The 19,549-nt window shown below is 48.0% G+C and overlaps 1 protein-coding gene across 6 annotated transcripts in view; it reads left to right on the forward strand.

Moving 5' to 3' along the window:
- plekha6 (pleckstrin homology domain containing, family A member 6) overlaps window positions 1-19,549 on the forward strand; it is a 326,880-nt gene that overhangs the window by 290,774 nt on the left and 16,557 nt on the right. For all 6 annotated transcript variants that reach the window (XM_038820378.1, XM_038820379.1, XM_038820382.1 and 3 more), the window contains 9 exons: window positions 199-279; window positions 2,402-2,551; window positions 3,095-3,196; window positions 3,493-3,607; window positions 4,256-4,392; window positions 6,498-6,677; window positions 9,190-9,301; window positions 16,257-16,366; window positions 19,295-19,489. In XM_038820378.1, the coding sequence (XP_038676306.1) occupies window positions 199-279; window positions 2,402-2,551; window positions 3,095-3,196; window positions 3,493-3,607; window positions 4,256-4,392; window positions 6,498-6,677; window positions 9,190-9,301; window positions 16,257-16,366; window positions 19,295-19,489 (1,182 nt within the window). The remainder of the gene's footprint in view (window positions 1-198; window positions 280-2,401; window positions 2,552-3,094; window positions 3,197-3,492; window positions 3,608-4,255; window positions 4,393-6,497; window positions 6,678-9,189; window positions 9,302-16,256; window positions 16,367-19,294; window positions 19,490-19,549) is intronic.

Below are 19,549 nucleotides of genomic sequence, written 5' to 3' on the forward strand. Positions count from 1 at the left end.
CCCAGTCTGATCATTTACAGCAGGAACTATTGCCGTAGAGAAACTTGTTAGCTTGCCCAGTGAGCCAATGTCGAGCGGGGTTATTTGATTGTGTTCTGATGCCTGCAAGATTTGCAAATGTTTGGCTCAACGCCAATCTCTGTCAGGAGTGTCATTGAAAGTTCCCACCGTTTTCCTTATTTTTCTCTGGTGAGACAGAAATTACTGGGACGGCTTTGCGAGCAGAGCAAGAACCAGCGGGAACAGGAAAAGTGGGTCCTGCAACTTCGAAAGGAGAAGGTACTATTAATGCTTTTCACACCCTGGATACGGTGGTGTCCTTTGGTTGTTCAAATTAATATTATCAAGGTTGTAGTGTTGCTCAAAGAAGATGCAGACTTCATACCAAATCAAAGCTAATTTATTTACACTACACTATAAATTGTGAATCCTTAAGTATGCCGAAAAAATAATTAGATTAAATAATTGCAATATACAGAACTACTGAAAAACACAACTGGCTCCAACCCTCTCTACTAACTCACTCCCAAGATTATGTAGACCACCCTGTGGCACATGAGATGTGCTCTTACTCCATCTAGTGCCTGGATGCTGTAATTACACACTATTCTACATGATCATTCATATATACAAAGATGATATACTCGATACCTTTACACTCTCCTCATGTCCACCATCTAGAATCAATGCTTATAGGAGGCCGCTCACTCCGTATAGCCCTTTGTGCTTTATCTGCCCAGTGCCCTGTTAATTTACAACATATCCAGGGATCCAAATGTATTTGGTTAGATTGTGGGCCCCTGGCAGGTTCACCTTGGCGGCCAATGCAATCGACACTTCATGAGGTTATGGTTTGAGGCTAAACAGTAAAGCAGTTAAGCAGTAAATGGACAAATGAACAGAAACAGCGATATATTACAGGTTTATGGAGCTTTGACAAAGAGTCATCCAGGCTCGAAACGTTAGCTCCGTTCACTCCCCACAGGCCCTGTCAGACCTGCTGAAGTTTTCTGCCATTTTCTGTTTTTGTTTCAGATTCCAGCATCCACAGTAAATTGCTTTTCTTTTATATTACCCATTTATTGTACTTGCCAACAAAACTGTTAATGCTTGAACAATCAAAAATGACAACCAGTCATGTCAGCTGTGTTAAATTGCAAAATAACCTGAATATAAACTGTTGGTTTGCTGTTTTGTCTAGGGAGCCATTATGCTATCTTACTAGATGCGCTGTAATCCTATGATCCTATGATGATTCTATGATACTCTTTCTACCTGTCTTACTCTTTCTCTGCCCTCCTCTCTTCATCTCCCTCTATATATCCCTCATTCTCTCTTTACCCTTTTATCTTTCTCCATCCTCTCTCCCTTTTTGGCATGAAACGGGCGCGGGCACTCGCGATTCTGTCCCCCACAGGGGGCCAGCATGGCGCTGGAGCGGTTCACGCCGCTCCAGCCTCACTTCCTGGCACACACTGGGGGCAGCGCCAACCTGCGCATGCGCAGTGGCGACGTGCCAACCTGCGCATGCGCGGTGGCTTTACGGAATGCGCCGGCCCCGACGCAATATGGCTCGGGGGTTCTGGGGCCGGACGCGCAACAAAGTAGGCCCGGGGCGGGAGAGGCCGGGCCGCCGATTGGTGGACCCCGATCGCGGGCCAGACCCCATCGGAGGCCCCCCCAGGGACGGAGCACCGCCCCCCCACAGGCCGTCCCCCCGACCCTTCGCACAGAGTTCCCGCCGGCAGCGCCAGGTGTGGACGGCGCCGCCGGGACTCTGTTTTTTCCGCGCAGACACTCGGCCCATCCGGGCCGGAGAATCGACGGCCCGGCCTCGTACAGCGGCCCACGACCGGCGCTGCGTCAAATGCGCCTGCGCAAATGACACCGATTCTCCGCACCTCGGAGAATCGCGCGCCGGCATCGGGGCAACGTGGCGCGGTTGCGGCGATTCTCCGACCCGGTGCGGGTCTGGGACAATCGTGCCTATTTTAAACATGACAGAGCCTGCAAACAGAACACATGACCAAAAGCAAAGTCTCTCGGTAAATGCAGGATCATTTCTCCAGCAAGGTGCAGTTAGCAGAGGGTAGTTACATAATACAAATGATGTGCATATATTTAGTGTTGTCACTTATAGCAGTGCAGTCTCCAGGCATGAATATTGGGGAGAATGACCCAATCACCTCCATTCTGGTTGGAGCTTGTTTGGCTGCGCAAGGCCGCACCATATGTACTGCAACTGTGTCCTTTTTTTCCTATTGAAGATCCTAAATCTCCCCTCTGACCCCCATCCATCCCAGAAAGCTGACTGTAGCACTCACTGTGTGTAAGAGAGAAGAAGGTGCGTTTTTACGTGACGGTTAAACCCGATCCAACGCGTTTTCCTTCTTTCCTCCAGGAATCTCTGGAAAATGCCTTGGAAAAAACCCACCGGGAGATGGAGATGTATCACAACCAGCCTGCCTACACCGAGAAACTTGTGCAGAAAAAGGAGTCGCTGCAGAATCAGCTGATCAACATTCGCGGGGAGCTCTCGCAAGCAACCACGGTAAGGGGGGTAGTGTCACCACAAGGTCACGAGGGAGGCAGTGGCGTTTTACCTGCAAAGCTGGACTGCCCTGGCACTTGAAAGGAGCTGGGCACTTTGTCCCATCGAATGAGTTGAGAAGGAGCACGGGGACTGATGCAGGCAGTGGCGTGTTGCTGGGAGCTGATACCTTGCCTGGTTGGCTGGGGAGGGGGGCGGGGAGACTCAGGTAATAGTCCCGCTTGCACAGGAGTTCTTCAGCGCCTTGCAAGTGAACAAACATTAGCTGCCTCACGACAGCTGCACTTGAACCAGCAACAGAGATACAGGTATGGTCACCTACCTCAGTAGTGAACGCTAACTCCAATGCCATGAGCCCCTCTTTATTATTAGATCCACTGATTGTCGCTGGAGATGTCTCTGAAGTTGGCGTCCCATAATGGGCATAAAGGCACCCATTAATTACGGAATGTACTTGATTATTTATTGATTCTTTCAGCGTTGAGATAAAAAACAGTATTGACTTGTGTTCTGGTCCTGCTTTGTGCGTTGCATGCATTTTAGGCCTTTGCAAACACAAAGATGGAGTGCGATGCCCTCAAAATGGAGCTGTCCATCATTCACAATGACTTATGGGAGCAGCTGAACGGCCCCATGGGAATGCAGGTAACACTGCCATAAAATCATAAGAAAAGGTAAACTGGTAAAATAATCAATTATCTTCCACGCTGAGGAAAAGTTGAAGAAACAAACAAAAGAGATTAGCCCATTCATCTTCTCACCCAGCCTAATTCCTCCCGATAAAGCAGAACCTGTACAATCATCACTCTCAATCATCTTCGCATTTCGCTTCATAGCACTTTCTGTTCCCGTGGAGGAAGCTAATCGAGGGTTTGGTTTCACTTGTTGGATGTTGAGTCCTGGTGAACAAGTCTGACTTGGGACGTGTGTCAATCTTTCAGGACGAGCCGGGCTACAAGCACATTCAGAAGGAGCTGTGGAAAATCCAAGATATGATGGAGGGACTGCGGAAGACCTATCCCGACCGAATTACAACGGAACCCGTCAAGCAGAATGGTACAGCATTCCCGGGAATTATACATGGCTGTTCCATTAGTCTTACAGTCAGATAGCGTGGGGGGAGTGTGTTGGTGAAGAGTGAGCTAACTGCTGGCCAATATTAATATATAATAGAATTTTTATTATTTGTCACCAGTACACTTACATTAACACTGCAATAAAGTTACTATGAAAAGCCCCTAGTCGCCACATTCTGGCGCCTGTTCGGGTACACGGAGGGAGAATTCAGAATGTCCAGTTCACCTAACCTGCACGTCTTTCGGGACTTGTGGGAGGAAACCGGAGCACCCGGAGGAAACCCACGCAGACACGGGGAGAACGTGCAGACTCCGCACAGAAAGTGACCGAAGCCGGGAATCGGACCTGGGACCCTGGGGCTGTGAGGCAACAGTGCTAACCACTGTGAGGGATAACCAATTTACCAACTCGCTTCCAAAAATACTTCCAACAGTTGCTGACTTACCCCAAAATTCAAGACAAGAGCTCCTGTTGCAGTTGGGTGGCGTGCGTCTTATGGACTCTGTTTCAAAATCCATGGAATATTGGATAGATTATATGAATGGGGCGGGGTGGTTGGAAAGAATATTAATGTTAAATTATAGTTGAGTTAGTTTTTCCAATCGCAATTCTTTTCTCTTTTCGCAGTGCCCGGTGCCCAGATGGGCACCTTCAGCTCAAACAGCCCTGCCAGCCCCCTGAGCTCCAACAGCCTCATCAGCCCCATGAGTCCCTTCTCCCCCATCTCCGAATCGCAGTTATCAGCTCAGCAAATAGCCACTGAGGTAAGCGGGGAGAGCAACACGGTGATTCCCCATCCATGACGGACAAACCAAAACCCAATTCATCTACTGGAATGGCGAGTTTTGATGACATTGCTAAAGCTCGGGAACGGACGGCGTACTCGAAGCTAATTGCTATTTGCTTGTCTCATTTCAATCTGGCTGTTTAACAGCCTCGCATGTTGGGATTCAGTTCCCTTATACTGCTAACCAGTGAACTGGAAAAGCAATCAGAATGAAGGAGATATCAGGCCTGACAAAGTTGTAAAGACCTTTTCTAGTGAGCGGGTCCTGATGTTGAGACATCCTCTTGTATCTTACTGATTTATAGTTAAGTAGAACAAGTAAACATTCAAACAATCTGCAACGGATGATGCACAGGGACCAGTTTAAGGCTGAAGAGTACAAGGAATCAAGGGCTAGGAAAATGCCATTTGGCCTACCAAGCACACTCCTTCCAATCGCAGATCCAACTCTTATCGCATTGAACCTCCTGAAGGAAAGTTAAGCCTAGATACTTCTTGATGGCCCAAAACTAATCAAGCAAAAATACAATGCTGATCCCATCTCTACGTTTCAACGCAGCCTGCTGTCCCCCAAAGTCATCATTGATCTTTCCGCCCCCCCCCCCCAACTCTGTTCACTCCCCACTCCTAGCAATAGAGGACCAACTAACCGTGTCCAATGAATTGTTTGTTATCTCTACTATTTGTTAGAGCCCCTGCATTACAGGGGCCAAACATTGAATGAGTTGATGGTCTCACCTTCCACTGTTGCTTCTCCACTCCCACCACTCTTGTGAATAGGGAATGAAAGATCCTTCGAATGGTGATTGACATTGTGTTCCCCATCATCAGTAAACCAGGATATATGAGAGCAAAGAAGCATAAGAAAGAAAACAAAACAATTAAAAAGTTATTGAAGAAACAAAGGAATGGAATGCCATTAAAGAGGAACTAATTCCAATCCTGTAACAAGCCAAACAGCAATTGGGCAAATTATCCCAGCGTTCCTGGGGTATATGTCATCTTAATTCTGAGTCTGTACGATATTTTGTTGGCAGTCGTCCTGGTTATTCTTGTGTGTTTTTGTTGTACTAACAGGCAGGAGACTGGATGAGTAGTCCGCCCTCTCACCTCCAGTACCTTGGTCAGGATTTTGGTAGGAATTTGCGGGGCCCACTCAACCCAAAATGATGGGATGCACGTTTCCTTCACCTGTATAAGGATGGAATCAGTTTGCGGGGAAACAGTCCCAACCCAATTTTCCAATTTCTACTGGGAATCAAGTTATTAAATTGGAATGCAGAAGCCCTGGACATCGTGAGGTGGTTCCAGAGGAACTGCAAGGTTTCTGTCTCCATTGATTTACGCCCCTGTCCTTTTCCATTTCTGTATTCTACGAAAAGATGAGATCCCTGGCACTGTCTTATAGAAACTCGGACGAGAAGTCCTGGGGGGGGGGGGGGGGTTGCCAACATTTGCAAGGGTTCCCCACGTGAAAGAGTTTGAAAACCGCCGTTGCTTGGCATGTTAGGAAGCCACTGCTTGTAAAACATGTTGCTACAGAGTGGAAGCAGCTTTACTCTGAACTGGCTCGTGTGATACTCACCCTTGTGCTCCAACTGGGTTCAAAGTTGAGGATTGTGTGAGCAACAGTGGAGGCACGATAATTTGCCTAGGCAGCATTCCCCTGACCTCTACCCAGGAAACACAGCTTAGAAGCACATATGGGTGGGTGACGGTTGAGGACAGAACGAGGTTCAATTGTAATACCCCAGTGTTCAAGTAGCCACGTACACTTGGTGGCAACGCTTGGAACACGATGATGACACCAGGTGACTGCCCGGTGGCCAAGAAAACAAACCCCAGGATGTCAGCAACCTTCAGTAAGAAAAAAGAAACGTGTTTTGAGTCCCATACCAGCCACCATGCACATCAATAATTAACGATTCGCCAAAATATAACCCAGGTTTTCAGCATCCTGAGCTGCACCCTGTAGCTTAATTTCAAAGGGGGAGGCCCTCTAAAGACTAACGTCCTCTTACTCACTCACTGTCTTCCTGGCTTTGCAGTTACTCTTTATGCTTTGCTCGCTCTTTGTCTCAGGAAACCCGCCCACCTCGACCTCCCCTTCCGCAGTCCTACCTACCGCAAGGGCCGTTGCCCGTAGTCCCTCCACTTCCCACTGAGAGCAGCCTCTGGGCCTACTCTATCGAGGACATCTGGGAGCAGGCGGAGAGAGGGAAGACAGCCTTGGACATGAAGAGAATTGAAGGAGGCACGGCAGTAAGTGGCTGGCCAGGCCACTGTCTACATCCGTCCCAAGTCTTGTGGTTTCCCATCTGTTTCAGTCCTGCGCATGTGATTCTGAGGCATGAAATAAGTAAGATACAAATGAATGAAATGCAGCACTGGCACTAAGTTTTTAGTCAGGTAGGTAGGCATTTGATTGCACGGACATGGCTCAGTGATGTTCTGGCCCAGTATCTCTGTATAACCCCAAGAAAGGTTTGCTAGGCACAGGACAATGCCGACTCTTTAAAGTTCTTAATGTGATTGCAGACTATTACTTGGAGAGTCACTCTGGCATAACAACGACAAGTTTCATTTATATAGCACCTTTAATGTAGTGAAACATTCCCAAGACGCTTCAAAGGAGCGTAAGTAAACACAAATTGAAACTTTGAAGCATCAGGAAACATTGGGAAGGATGAACCGAAGCTTTGTCAAAGCGGTAGATTTTAAGGAGCATCTTATAGCCGGGAGAAAGAGAAACCGAGAGGTTTAAGTAGGGAGTTCCGCACACTAGAGCCTCGGCAGCTGAAGGCAGTGCGGGGGGGTGATGCAAACCAAGAATGCACCAAAGGCCAGAGTTGGAGGAGTGCAGAGAGTTTGAAGGGGTTGGACGATTGGACGATTGGAGGATGGTGCACAGTTAAGGCGATTGTGAGGTCTTGGAGGGCTTTGAAAACAAGGATGAAGAATTTAACATTGTGGCATTGCTGGGTCAAGAGCCAGTGCAGGTCAGAGAGCACAGGGGTGACAAATTTGTAATCGGAAACTCCTTATTTCATGCCTCTTTGTTGTAGCCGGTGTGTTATAGTTTGGTGTATTCCATTTGAACTTAATATGTGACTTATCAAACATTGGGCTTAATTTCATACTCTACCATTGCACAGGGTGGTTTAGTTGGGAGGGGTGGTCACTGTACTGGGTGTTGCTCACTACATTTGAGTTGTATTGGCAGCGGCTCGTCACCAGACCATCACCAATGGTCACTAGAGCTGGGAGGCCATGAGAACAGTTGTCGACTTTATCCAACACTTTATCCAACACAGCTTTGCTACTCCTCTTCCACTACTAACTTCTGCCTTGATAGGGACAGAATAAAATGAGCAAAGCAATGAGCAGATCTCACACATTTGTCATCTGGGACGGCTTGGCGGCGCAGTGGTTAGCACTGCTGCCTCACGGCGCCGAGGACCCGATCCCGCCCACGGGTCACTGTCCGCGTGGAGTTTGCACATTCTCCCCGTGTTTGGGTGTCGCCCCCGCAACCCAAAAAGATGTGCAGGGTAATGGCTTGGCCACGCTAAATTGTCCCTTAATTGGAAATTTAAAAAAAATAAATAAATAAATTGGTCATCTTTAGAAAATGGTAGTGGGCAGCCTGTAAGGTGCACAGCCACTCTATAGATTAGCAAGTTGCTCCATTGCACTGTCGGTACTTCTCTTTGCAATGTACACAAGAGTGGAGGTTGATAAACCAAGGGAAATAGTTACCACTGAGTGAGATATATAGGTGTCCTTTCTCGGCCAATATTTGGCCATCAGAATTGGACTTGCTCCAGCAGAGGGATGCACTGGGATAGAATGCGATCTTTTTTTGCTTTGCGAAATGTATTTCTTGTCCAGTGCAGGTGGGGAGAGGTAGGTCTGAAGATGCCAAAGTCACCCCGTGAATCTTGACAATGATTCTCAGCAGTGGTGATGCTCCCATGGTCAAATAGCCAAGCCTAATACTATAGCCTTGACACAGATCCACTTCCGACAAGGGTCCATGGATCAAAGGCTGATTGTCGAGCACCTACTCCCCCCCCCCACTCCCTGCTTCACCCACCCCGAACAATCCAGGGGCACTGATAGCGATCAATAGCATTGCCACCTGGCACTCGGCTATCATCAACTGACCTTGTCCAAACATTGAACTGGCGACCTTCCTGATCTGGATGGTTCCGCCGCCACTCATTATGTAACCTGGGCAAGGGAGCTCTCTTTCTTCGCCGCTACGTTGATGGTCTGAGTCTCAGTGTATTTGCATAGGTGGTAAAGATTATGAATCCTGTCAGGATTTGCCAGGAAGGGAAAGATGTTCCTTCTGCTTAAAGAGAACACATTCCCACTTGTCCTTGTTGACATTTGCAAGCACACTTAATTGTTTAAGAATGCAGAGATAGTTGGGTAAGGCTGCAATACTCCAGCACATTGGCTGCCCACTTGAAGCAATGCAGCTGTAAACATGGAGCTTGCTTTCTGCATAGTCGGGTTTTACATGGATTTTCCTTCTATCGTTTTCAAGAAGACCACACAATATGGATGCATAGACTTGGGAGTCTGGCCAGTTCCCCACCACCAACCCCAAATTCTGGGACTCTTCATTCACTGGTCACTACATTGACCAATTTCCAATGGAGTAGGGGTCTTTGCACCATTCTCTTTCAACCCCACCCACTGCCCCCTTCCCTTCACATCTTGGATACCTCGGAGCTGATGTTTCACCTTGTTTGTCCCCATGCAGAAATTAGGTCTGGAGAGTTCCAGGAAGGAAAGCCGGCCGGGGTTGCAGACCAGCTCCGAGAGTACCAAGGGACAGAGCAAGCAAGAAGCAGAAGCTGAGAAACAGAATAAAGGTACGATCTGCAAGAGATCAGTGCACGTGTGTGTCTCTGCGGTTGAGGGGATCATGCGTTTAGCATCCAGATTGATTAAACCTGGAGCAATTTTTGTGCACCTTTGCAACGGAACCTTAAATAACGTCTCTGACAGCTTCAATATCCAGCCCAAAATAAGGACATAAAAGCATAAGAAGCCCATTTGGCCCCTTGAGACTGTTCTGACATTCAGTTAGATCATGGCCGGGATTCTCCCCTACCCAGCGGGGCGGGGGGTCCCGGCGTAGCGGAGTGGCGCCAACCACTCAGGCGTCGGGCCTCCCCAAAGGCGCGGAATTCTCCGCACCTTTAGGGGCTAGGCCCGCGCCGGAGTGGTTTCTGCTCCGCTGATGGCGCCAAAACCAGCGACAACGGCCTTTGGCGCTACACCGCCCGGCGTCGGGGCTGGCCGAAAGGCCTTCGCCGGTCCGCACATGCGCCGGTGTGTCAGCGGCCGCTGACGTCATCACCGGCGCATGCGTGGTAGGGGGGGTCTCTTCCGCCTTCCGCCTCCGCCATGGTGGAGGCCCTGGCGGCGGTGGAAGAAAAAGAGTGCCCCCACGGCACAGGCCCGCCTGCCGATCGGTGGGCCCCGATTGCGGATCAGGCCACCGTGGAGGCACCCCCCAGGGTCCGCTCACCCCGCGCCCCCCCAGGACCCCGGGGCCCGCTCGCGCCGCCAATCCCGCCGGCACCAGAGGTGGTTTAAACCACATCGGCGGGATTGGCCTGTCAGCGGCGGGACTTTGGCCCATCGCAGGCCGGAGAATCATCGCGGGGGGCACACTGATCGGCGGGGCGTGATTCCCGCCCCCGCCGATTCCCGGGTGGCGGAGAATTCTGGCCACGGCGGAGGCAGGATTTACGCCGGCCCCGGGCGATTCCACGACCCTGCGGGGGTCGGAGAATTCCGCCCCATGTTTGATATTCTACATCAACACCACCTTCCTGCACAATTGCCATATCCTTTGATGTCATAGAATCATAGAATACAGTGCAGAAGGAGGCCATTCTGCCTATCCAGTCTGCAACGGCCTTAAGAGCACCCTACTTAAGCCCACGCTGCCGCCCTATCCCAATATCCTGACCTAACCTTTTGGACACTGAGGGGCAATCTATCATGGCCAATCCACCCAATCTGCACATCTTTGGACTGTGGGAGGAAACCGGAGCACCCGGAGGAAACCCACGCAGACACGGGGAGAACGTGCAGACTCCGCACAGATAGTGACCCAAGCTGGGAATCGAACCCGGGTCCCTGGAGCTGTGAGGCAACAGTGCTACCCACTGTGCCACCCTGCCGCCCACATTGGCATTGTCATTGGTGGCTAGAAATCTATCAGCCTCTGCTTTGAACATACTCAGTGACTCAGCCTTTGGGGTGGAGAATTCCGAAGATTCACCATCCACTCTCTGAAGATAGTCCTCCTCACCTCAGTCGAAAATGGCCGACCTCTCATTCTGAAGCTGTGCCCTGTGGTTCTCAACTCCCCAAACAGGGGAATCATCCTTCCTGCCTCGACCCTGTTCCGCCCTGGAACAATTTTTTAATATTTCAATGGGATCACCCCCTATTTCTGCTAAACCCTGGCGAATACTGGCCCAGACTCCACTCAGGACAACCCCGCCATCACAGGTATTAGTCTGGTATCGAGGGGTTAGTCTGGAATAGAATGATTCCAGTTGTTCAATAAAAGCTTAAAAACGTGCTGCTTTCTTTTTTTCAAACCTCTCTCCTTCGATCATAAAATACTTTGTGAGAGCAAGGTCGTTTTGCAATAATATCATGCCTTTAATATAGGACAATACCCCCAAAGCACTTTATAAAAGCCTTATCAAACACAATTTGACACCACATCATTTAAAGTGATATGAGGACAGGTGGCCAAAGAGAGGTTTGAAATACGTGTGCAGCACGGTAGCATAGTGGTTAGCACAATTGCTTCACAGCTCCAGGGTCCTAGGTTCGATTCCCGGCTTGTGTAGTGATATGCATCACTGTAATTACACAAGGGGTTAATGTAAATACACTACAACTAAGTAACCACTAGAGGGAGCACCAGAGATGTCATGACAACATGCAGACATACTGCCAATGGGTCATTAGAACAGGACACAACTAATGGATAATCAGGACACCCAGAGATGGCATTACCACAAGGGGGCACTTCACAACCCATATAAAAGGACAGGGCACACATGCTCTGCCTCTTTCTACAGGTGACACTTAGAGAGAAGGACAGGGGCAGATCAGAAGCATCACGCCCACCACGTGGCTTAGAGCAAACTGGTTAGTTAGACTGAGTTACTATAGCAAGATTAGCAGGAGAGTCGAACTCATAGAGAACTGTGCTAATGGTTCAATAAATCACACTGAACTTACTTCAAAGTCTGGAGTATCTTTTGGTCAAAGCTGCATCGGGTTGCAGCCTGTGTTATCCCAGAGTACATAGCACAACATGGTACCAGTGAGTGCCTGTTGAATTTGGGTCACTGTCTGTGCGGAGGTTGCACATTCTCCCCGTGTGTGCGTGGGTTTCCTCCGGGTGCTCCAGTTTCTTCCCACAGCCCAAAGATGTGCAGGTTAGGTGGGTTGGCCACACTAAATTTTCCCTTAGTGTCCAAAATGCCCTTAGTGTTGGGTGGGGTTACAGGGTTATGGAGATAGGATGGAGGTGTGGGCTTGGGTAGGTGCTCTTTCCAAGAGCTGGTGCAGGCTCGATGGGCCGAATGGCCTCCTTCTGCACTGTAAATTCTATGATAATCTATGAAACACCATCATAAAACAGGGGAGAGGTCAGGAAGCAGAGAGGGTTCCGGAAGGTGATCCAGAGTTTAGGGTCACCAGTATAGGGATGATCCAAATTGGAGATTATAGAAACGAAGGAGCGTAGATATATCAGAGGGTGTAGGGCTGGTAGGGAGAACCGGGACTGTTTGGTGTGAATAAGGACACAGGCGGCAGAATTTTGGAGAAGTTTACAAGTGGGACACCAGTCCAGGAATGCTTTGGAATAGGCAAGTCTAACAGTAACAGCAGCATGAACTGAGCTGCAGAAGATAAACTGAGACAGGGGTGAGGTTACGTGATGTTATGGACGGGGCATTAGGCAGTTTTATTGATACCCAGGGTTAGCTTCACTGCTGAGTATAAGGTAATGTGTCAGCCTCGGTAGCACTCTCGCTTTTAAATTAGAAGGTTGAGGGTTCAAGTCCCACTCCAGATGATGAGCCCATAATCCAGTCTGACGCTCCAATGAAATGAAATGAAAATCGCTTATTGTCACGAGTAGGCTTCAATGAAGTTACTGTGAAAAGCCCCTAGTCGCCACATTCCGGCGCCTGTTCGGGGAGGCTGGTACGGGAATCGAACCGTGCTGCTGGCCTGCTGGGTCTGCTTTAAAAGCCAGCAATTTAGCCCAGTGAGCTAACCAGCAGTTTTGAGGGGGTATCGCAGTGTAGAAATGCTGTCCTTCGGATAAAATATTAAACTGAGGATCCATTTCCCTTATTTCAAAGAGAAACAACAAATTGTCCTTGTCACATTCTCTGGGACGCCCTGAGGACATGAAAGGTGCTATAAAAATGCAAGTCTCTCTCTCATAACCTCTCTTTCACTTTGTTGTCTTTCTTTGCTGGCAACTGCATGTTTAAATTAGTTGATGAACTAAGTAAGGTCAAAGTCTTTCAGAAGGATCATTACAGGTGTAGTACTTTTACTTTACATTATTAATATACCTCCTAACAAAATGTAGTATTAGGATAGGGCGAGCCACCCCATACAGCTTGCTCCAATATATAAACTTAATAAATACCCTCACTGGAGCATTGAATTCTCCTTGCCTTTTTGTTTTATTCGTTCATGGGTGTGGGCGTAGCAGGCAGTGCCAGCATTTATTGTCCGTTCCTAATTGCCCTTGAGGGGACAGTTAAAAGTCAACCACATTGCTGTGGGTCTGGAGTCACATGTAGGCCAGACCAGGTAAGGATGGCAGATTTCCTTCCCTGATGGACATTCGTGTTCCGGATGGGTTTTTATGACAATCGACAATGGTCATCACTAGACTTTTTAATTCCAGATTTCAATTGAATTTAAATTTCACCATCTACCGTCCTGGACTGAGAGAGTGGTGTGTGTGTGTGTGTGTGGGAGTGCTCTCTTGGTTAGGAGAGGGATGGGTAGAAATGTTTTAGTCCACAGAAGCAGTGCCTGAGACTAGATAAATTCTGGAGTGACATAAATGGGGCAAGTCAAGAGCTCCGAGGCCAGCCTGTCACATCCCAACTGAAGGATGGTGATTGCCCACTCATTGCAATGACAGATACATCACAATGAAAAGCACAGTCGATGGCAGTCCGAGAAAGCAAAGTCCATTGTGGCAGCTTATTCTCATAAGCCCAAGAGTGGGCACTGTGATGCTCAGGATCAATGGAGTGTCTGACACACTCACCTCTCCCAACTTCCCTGTAGCCTTCCCTCTTAAACACCTCAAGGCATTTTCTGTGGTGGAACCAATACATAAAATGGTCTTTGCCATAATCGCCTCTTGAACTCATGCATCGCCAGAATGTTCGTCTCCAAGCCGCACACCATCCTGAGCTGGAAGTATATCCGCTGTTCCTTCACTGTCACCGGGCCAAAATCCTGGAACTCCTTCCCTGACAGCAGTGTGGGTGTGCCTGCTCATCAGGGATTGCAGCCGTTCAAGAAGGCAGCTCAACCCCACCTTCTCGAGAACAATTAGGGCTGGGCAATAAACACTGGCGTTACCAGTGGCACCCACATCCCATGACAGAATTAATTTTTTTTAATTGCTCTTTGCTACAATGCGGGTAACTTATTGAACACATGTATAATCCTTTGAATTAAAAAGAGTTTGCTGAACCATAGAATTCCTACAGTGCAGAAGGAGGCCATTCGGCCCATCGAGTCTGCACCGCCCCTCTGAAAGAACATCCTACCTAGGCCCATGCCCCCACCCTATTCCTGTAACCTCACCTAACTTGCACATGCCTGAACACTTAAGGGTCAATTTAGCGTGGCCAATCCAACTAACCTGCACATCTTTGGACTGTGGGAGGAAACCAGAGCACCCGGAGGAAACCCACACAGACACGGGGAGAACGTGCAGACTCCGCACAGACAGTGACCCAAGGCTGGAATTAAATCCTCTATTTCTATAAGGTGAAGACAGGAACTCTGCTCACCTTGACTACTTTCTCCAGTCTCACTGATCTCGATACCGAGGTCACACACCTTCACCCTGCCACAAACCTTTTCAGGTTTGACGTATCAACGGGTGCGTAGTTCGAGCGTTGTCCAGTTTAACCCCTTACTTCCCTAGTCAGCTTGACGCAGTTGGCATGGGTACAAAATCCACTCAAGGGCTTGAGCACCTGAGGCAGGCTGATACTTTAGTGCAGCACTGAGGGGGGATGATCCATCTTCATGTGACTATCCAAGATCCAGTGGCATTATTTGAAGAAGGGCTGGAAAGTTCTCCTGGCCAACATCGAGCTTTCTACCGACACCACAAAATTAAATCAACCAGTCACTCATCGCAATGTGTTTTGTGGGATTGCTCCGCATGTTCAGGCTGTGGGTATCTACAAAATGCCCCTCAGTGCGCTGGAAAGGAAATGTACAGCTGTGAAGCAGAAGTAGACCAAGGACATGAAAACTGTTAATAAATTGAATTTTCCTGTCGAATGCACTATTTTAAAATGGCATTATCTCCAATAGTCTTTCTTATGCATGCTCCTGTGCACACCCTCCTCACTTTTACACCCCTCCCACAAAGATTGCATTAGCCAGTGATTAAGTACTCCAGAGACAGATGCTTGGTGGGTTCTTTATTGATCTTTCCCTTCACACTTGAATGCATCTGAATTACCCTGCTATGATGCGAACCACAATGTTTATAAACATTCTTGCTATGATTGACAGCCCCTCACCACCCCAAAGCAGCTAAGTGCTTCCTGCTGTGAAAAAGATGAAGTCAAAGCACTGATGAGGGGGCTCTGAGGGGGGGGGGGGATCGCTGTTGGGTGTCTGATGGGGGGGGGGTCTCTGTTAGGGGTCTGCTGGGGGACTCTGTTGTGGGGGGGAGGGGGCTGATGGAGGACTAGTTGGACAGTATTTGAGTTTCGGGGGGCCTCCAATGGACTTTGGGGGGCACCCAAGTTATACACTGACCCCTTTGACAGGGTTAATAGTGTCAGAGACATGCTTGAACATACCTGCACCAATCCACACACACAATAATCGAGGCTGAGAGGCCTGGAGCATCATGGAGTCCTGGCGAATCAGGCTTCCAGTCCGTTAATCGGATGCAAATGGGTGCAAATAACCCATTTGCATCCTCCCGCCAGTACGGGGTGCGAGCTCTCTGCCGCCGCTGACAGGGGACTGGAGCATCGGGGTGCGAGCTCTCTGCCGCCGCTGACAGGGGACTGGAGCATCGGGGTGCGAGCTCTCTGCCGCCGCTGACAGGGGACTGGAGCATCGGGGTGCTGAGCACATTTTTAGCCCGATGCTCGATTCTCCGCTGGATCAGAAACACTGCTACCAACGATGGGCGATGGAGCATGCACCCCAAAAAGTTATCCATTCAAGACCGAGACGAGGAAAAGTAAATTCTGAGGGTTGTGTGACTTTGGAATTTTCTTCCTCAAAAGGCGGTTGAATATTTTTAAGGCAGAGGTATTTAGATTCGTGATAACCTTTCCACCTTCTTGTTTATCGGGGGTAGGCAGGAACATGGAATTGAGATCAGCCAATGAATGACAGACCAGGCTCGAGGGGCCGAGTGGCCTACTCCTGCTCCTAATTCCTACGTTCGGACGTGTTTTGGTACCAGTCTGTTCTCTGTGATGTACCTTGAAAGTCCCACTGAAAGAGTTCTCTAACCTATATTCCCTTTTGATACTACAGTAGGTGTCGTTCCTCCAAGAACCAAATCACCACCAGAGGATGTTTCTCCGTCGCCATCCTACCTTGCTCTTCGGAACAGTGATAAAGCAAATTATGAATCTCACACGCGAGTAAGTGCAAAGGTGGCTTGCTGGAGATCAACCCAGCACATCCCACCTCCCTCATTTTACCCTACTCCCCTTTGACTTTATTTCATTTTTATACATTTTACTGAAAGTTGCTGCCAAGTTGTGAAAATGACAGTAAAAACTGCGATGGTTTTGTTTGTGAAGCTAATCCTCCCAACCATAGGTGGGGTTGCTCTTGGAGGCCAAGTTCGCAAACAGCACGATAAGTGAGTCTCCAGGTGATCTGAGACCTCGAAAAGTAAATACACTCAAAAGAATCCATCCCAACTTTTGACAGGACTGTGATCTTTCTGATACATCTGTAGGACTTCAGATCATTTATCCCATCAGTAAATTACATTCAAGCAAAGGAGTGTTTTGCAAATCAGTCTGCGCTGTCGACCATGCTAACAGCTTGGATGTATTGACTAGGCACTGAACATATTTTATTCATGAGGTTTGTCATTATGGTCTACGATATTTATGGGGAGGTAAACAGGTATATTAACATGTTGAATACAATGAACACGTTATTTAATGGAATATGGATTTTGCTTGAAGGTTAAACTGTGTTCTGCCTTTCTAACATCCAAACAATTAATTTGAGATTTATATGTAGACTCTGTCTGTCACCCACGTGTCCCAAAACTTTTATTGGAACAGTTAGCTTTCAAAAAATACAACGCAAACTGGGAGGCTGTTTCTGATCCAACTCTCCTGATCTTCAAGCATCTTAAATCATCAAGGGGCTTAATGGGCCTCCACTGACTGGGGAACCTAGATCGCGGAGCCACCCTCTCGGGATTGAGATGAGGGGAAATCTTTTTTACTCAGTGTTGTGAACCTTCGGAATTCTCTATCCCAGAGAGCTATGGATACTCAATCATCAATCATTCGAGGCCGAGGTCAACAATTCCCGGGTAATAAAGGGATTTAAAAAAACATTTCACGGGATGTGGGCGCCGGTGGTTCGGCTGACATTTTTATTGCTCGTCCCGAATTGCCCTTGAGAAGGTGGTGGGTGAGCCACTTTCGTGAACGACTGCAGTCCATGTGGTGTAGGTACACCCGCAGTGCTGTTAGGGAGGGAGTTACAGGGTTTTGACCCAGCGACAGTGAAGGAACGGCCGATATAGTTCCAACTGAAAGTATAGTTTAGGAAGGAGCCAATGACGATCAACCATGGTCATATTCAATGGTGGAGCAGGGTTTGAAGTGCCAATAGGCCAACTCCAGATCTAGTTTTTTATGCTCTTATGTCGTGCAAAGAAGAAATAGGTGAACTGAAAGAGATTGAAAGCCTTGAACCCTTTTAAATCCCTCACTCAAAAAAAAAATCATGGTGTAACAAATAGTGACTTGTGATGGCTACTGAGTAAGACAAATATGAAGTCCAGCTCGCAATAGAATTGGTTTAATATGTCCAAAGATGTGCAGGTTAGGTGGCTTGGCCATGCTAAATTGTCCCTCAGTGTCCAAAAATGTTAGGTGGGATAACTGGGATACGGGGATAGCGTGGAGGTGTGGTGTTATGTAGTCTGCTCTATCCAAGGGCCGGTGCAGAATCGATGGGCCGAATGGCCTCCTTCTGCACTGTAAATTCTATGATTCTATGATATACAATTTAAGTCACCGTATTCGAAGGGAAGCAGCTGGGATGGCAGCGTGCCTGAGTGAATTGCCTTCCATCTTCCATACCTAGCTCCAAACACTGCCCTGTGTATCTGTTCCCTTACTCTGTCAGCTTTAAACATCAACAAAGTGATGGATTTGGCGCAAAGTAACGTGACCCAAGGAAAATTTAAAAATACAGATTTTAGTCGGGACGCTCGTGTAGCTTTAGATTAGCAGAGAACCTGACAGTAACTATGTTAGCCGTGCTGGTTTTGAAACTAATACGAACTGACAGTGGCCTTCCATTCCCCCCACACTCACCTCTTTCATTTAAGCCAGCTCCAATGTATCCACCTCTCCACCCTCCCAAGAAATGTGAACTTGAAGTGATATTGTTTATTGCAGATGTTGAAGTTAATGACTAGATCGCTCCAGATGTTAATAAATCTCTTCCATATTGTCAGATACATCTTCAAGGGGGTTGGCACACAAGGATTGGAGTCATACTTCAGTGGTAGAAAGCACTGGTTAGACTTCATCAGGAGTACGTCATTCAGTTCTGAGCAAGGATCTGAGGAAGGATAGTTCCCAGATAGTTTTTTGAAGAATAAAGGGATTAAGGGTTATGGTGTTCGGGCCGGAAAGTGGAGCTGAGTCCACAAAAGATCAGCCATGATCTCATTGAATGGCGGAGCAGGCTCGAGGGGCCAGATGGCCTACTCCTGCTCCTAGTTCTTATGTTCTTATTGGCACTGCAGATCCACCAAAGTGGTGCAGGAGCCTAAGGGGTTAAAGTATGAAGGGAGGCTGCATAGATAAGGCTTGTATTCCCTCGAATACTGAAGTAAAATAAGTGATACCTTGGGGAGTCGTGAGGCATAATCTTACAAAGAGAGCTGGCCATTCAGCCGTGATGTTCACACAGAGCATAAAGGAAATCTAGAGATCTCTCACCCAAAAAGGTGGGGCCAATTGGAAAAAATCTAAATCGAGATTTTGATAGATTTCTTCTGTAAGGATAGTTGAAGGGATATAGTGGGTACGTGGAGTTCAAATACATGATCTGATTGAATGACAGAATAGGCTTGATGGTCTGAATGGCCTCCCCTACTCCTTGACAGAGTTACAGAAATTGACAAAAGAGTTAACTAATAATTTTACTGACTTACAATGATTTGAATTATTTGATGAGACTTCATTCATTATTGAAGCTTCTTGGGTTGGTGAAGGTGGCCTGAGTGATAGCTGCTTGTGTATTTTTTTTTGCTGGGTGACGACTCCTCCTGAACCAAGGGGATCTCTTGTGTTTTGTAAAAGGAAAAATCAAAAAGTGGCATGTGCCCGAATGATGCAAAGTCCAAGATGAGTGTTGAGGAACAAGCTGAGCGCATGAAGCGGCACCAGAATGGATCACTGCGAGGGCATAACAAGAGGCGGAGTCTGACCCTAACATCTGGCCAGCTGATGGCTGTGAGTTCGAGCAGCCCAAAGCCCATTGCTCGGAGAGTCACGGTACGTCATTGGCTCATTTCACTTCCGCAATGACACTCCAGGGAAGAGTTATGTTATGGT

This window comes from Scyliorhinus canicula, chromosome 15 (genome assembly GCF_902713615.1).
Source record: "Scyliorhinus canicula chromosome 15, sScyCan1.1, whole genome shotgun sequence".
NCBI classification, from domain to species: Eukaryota; Metazoa; Chordata; class Chondrichthyes; order Carcharhiniformes; family Scyliorhinidae; genus Scyliorhinus; species Scyliorhinus canicula.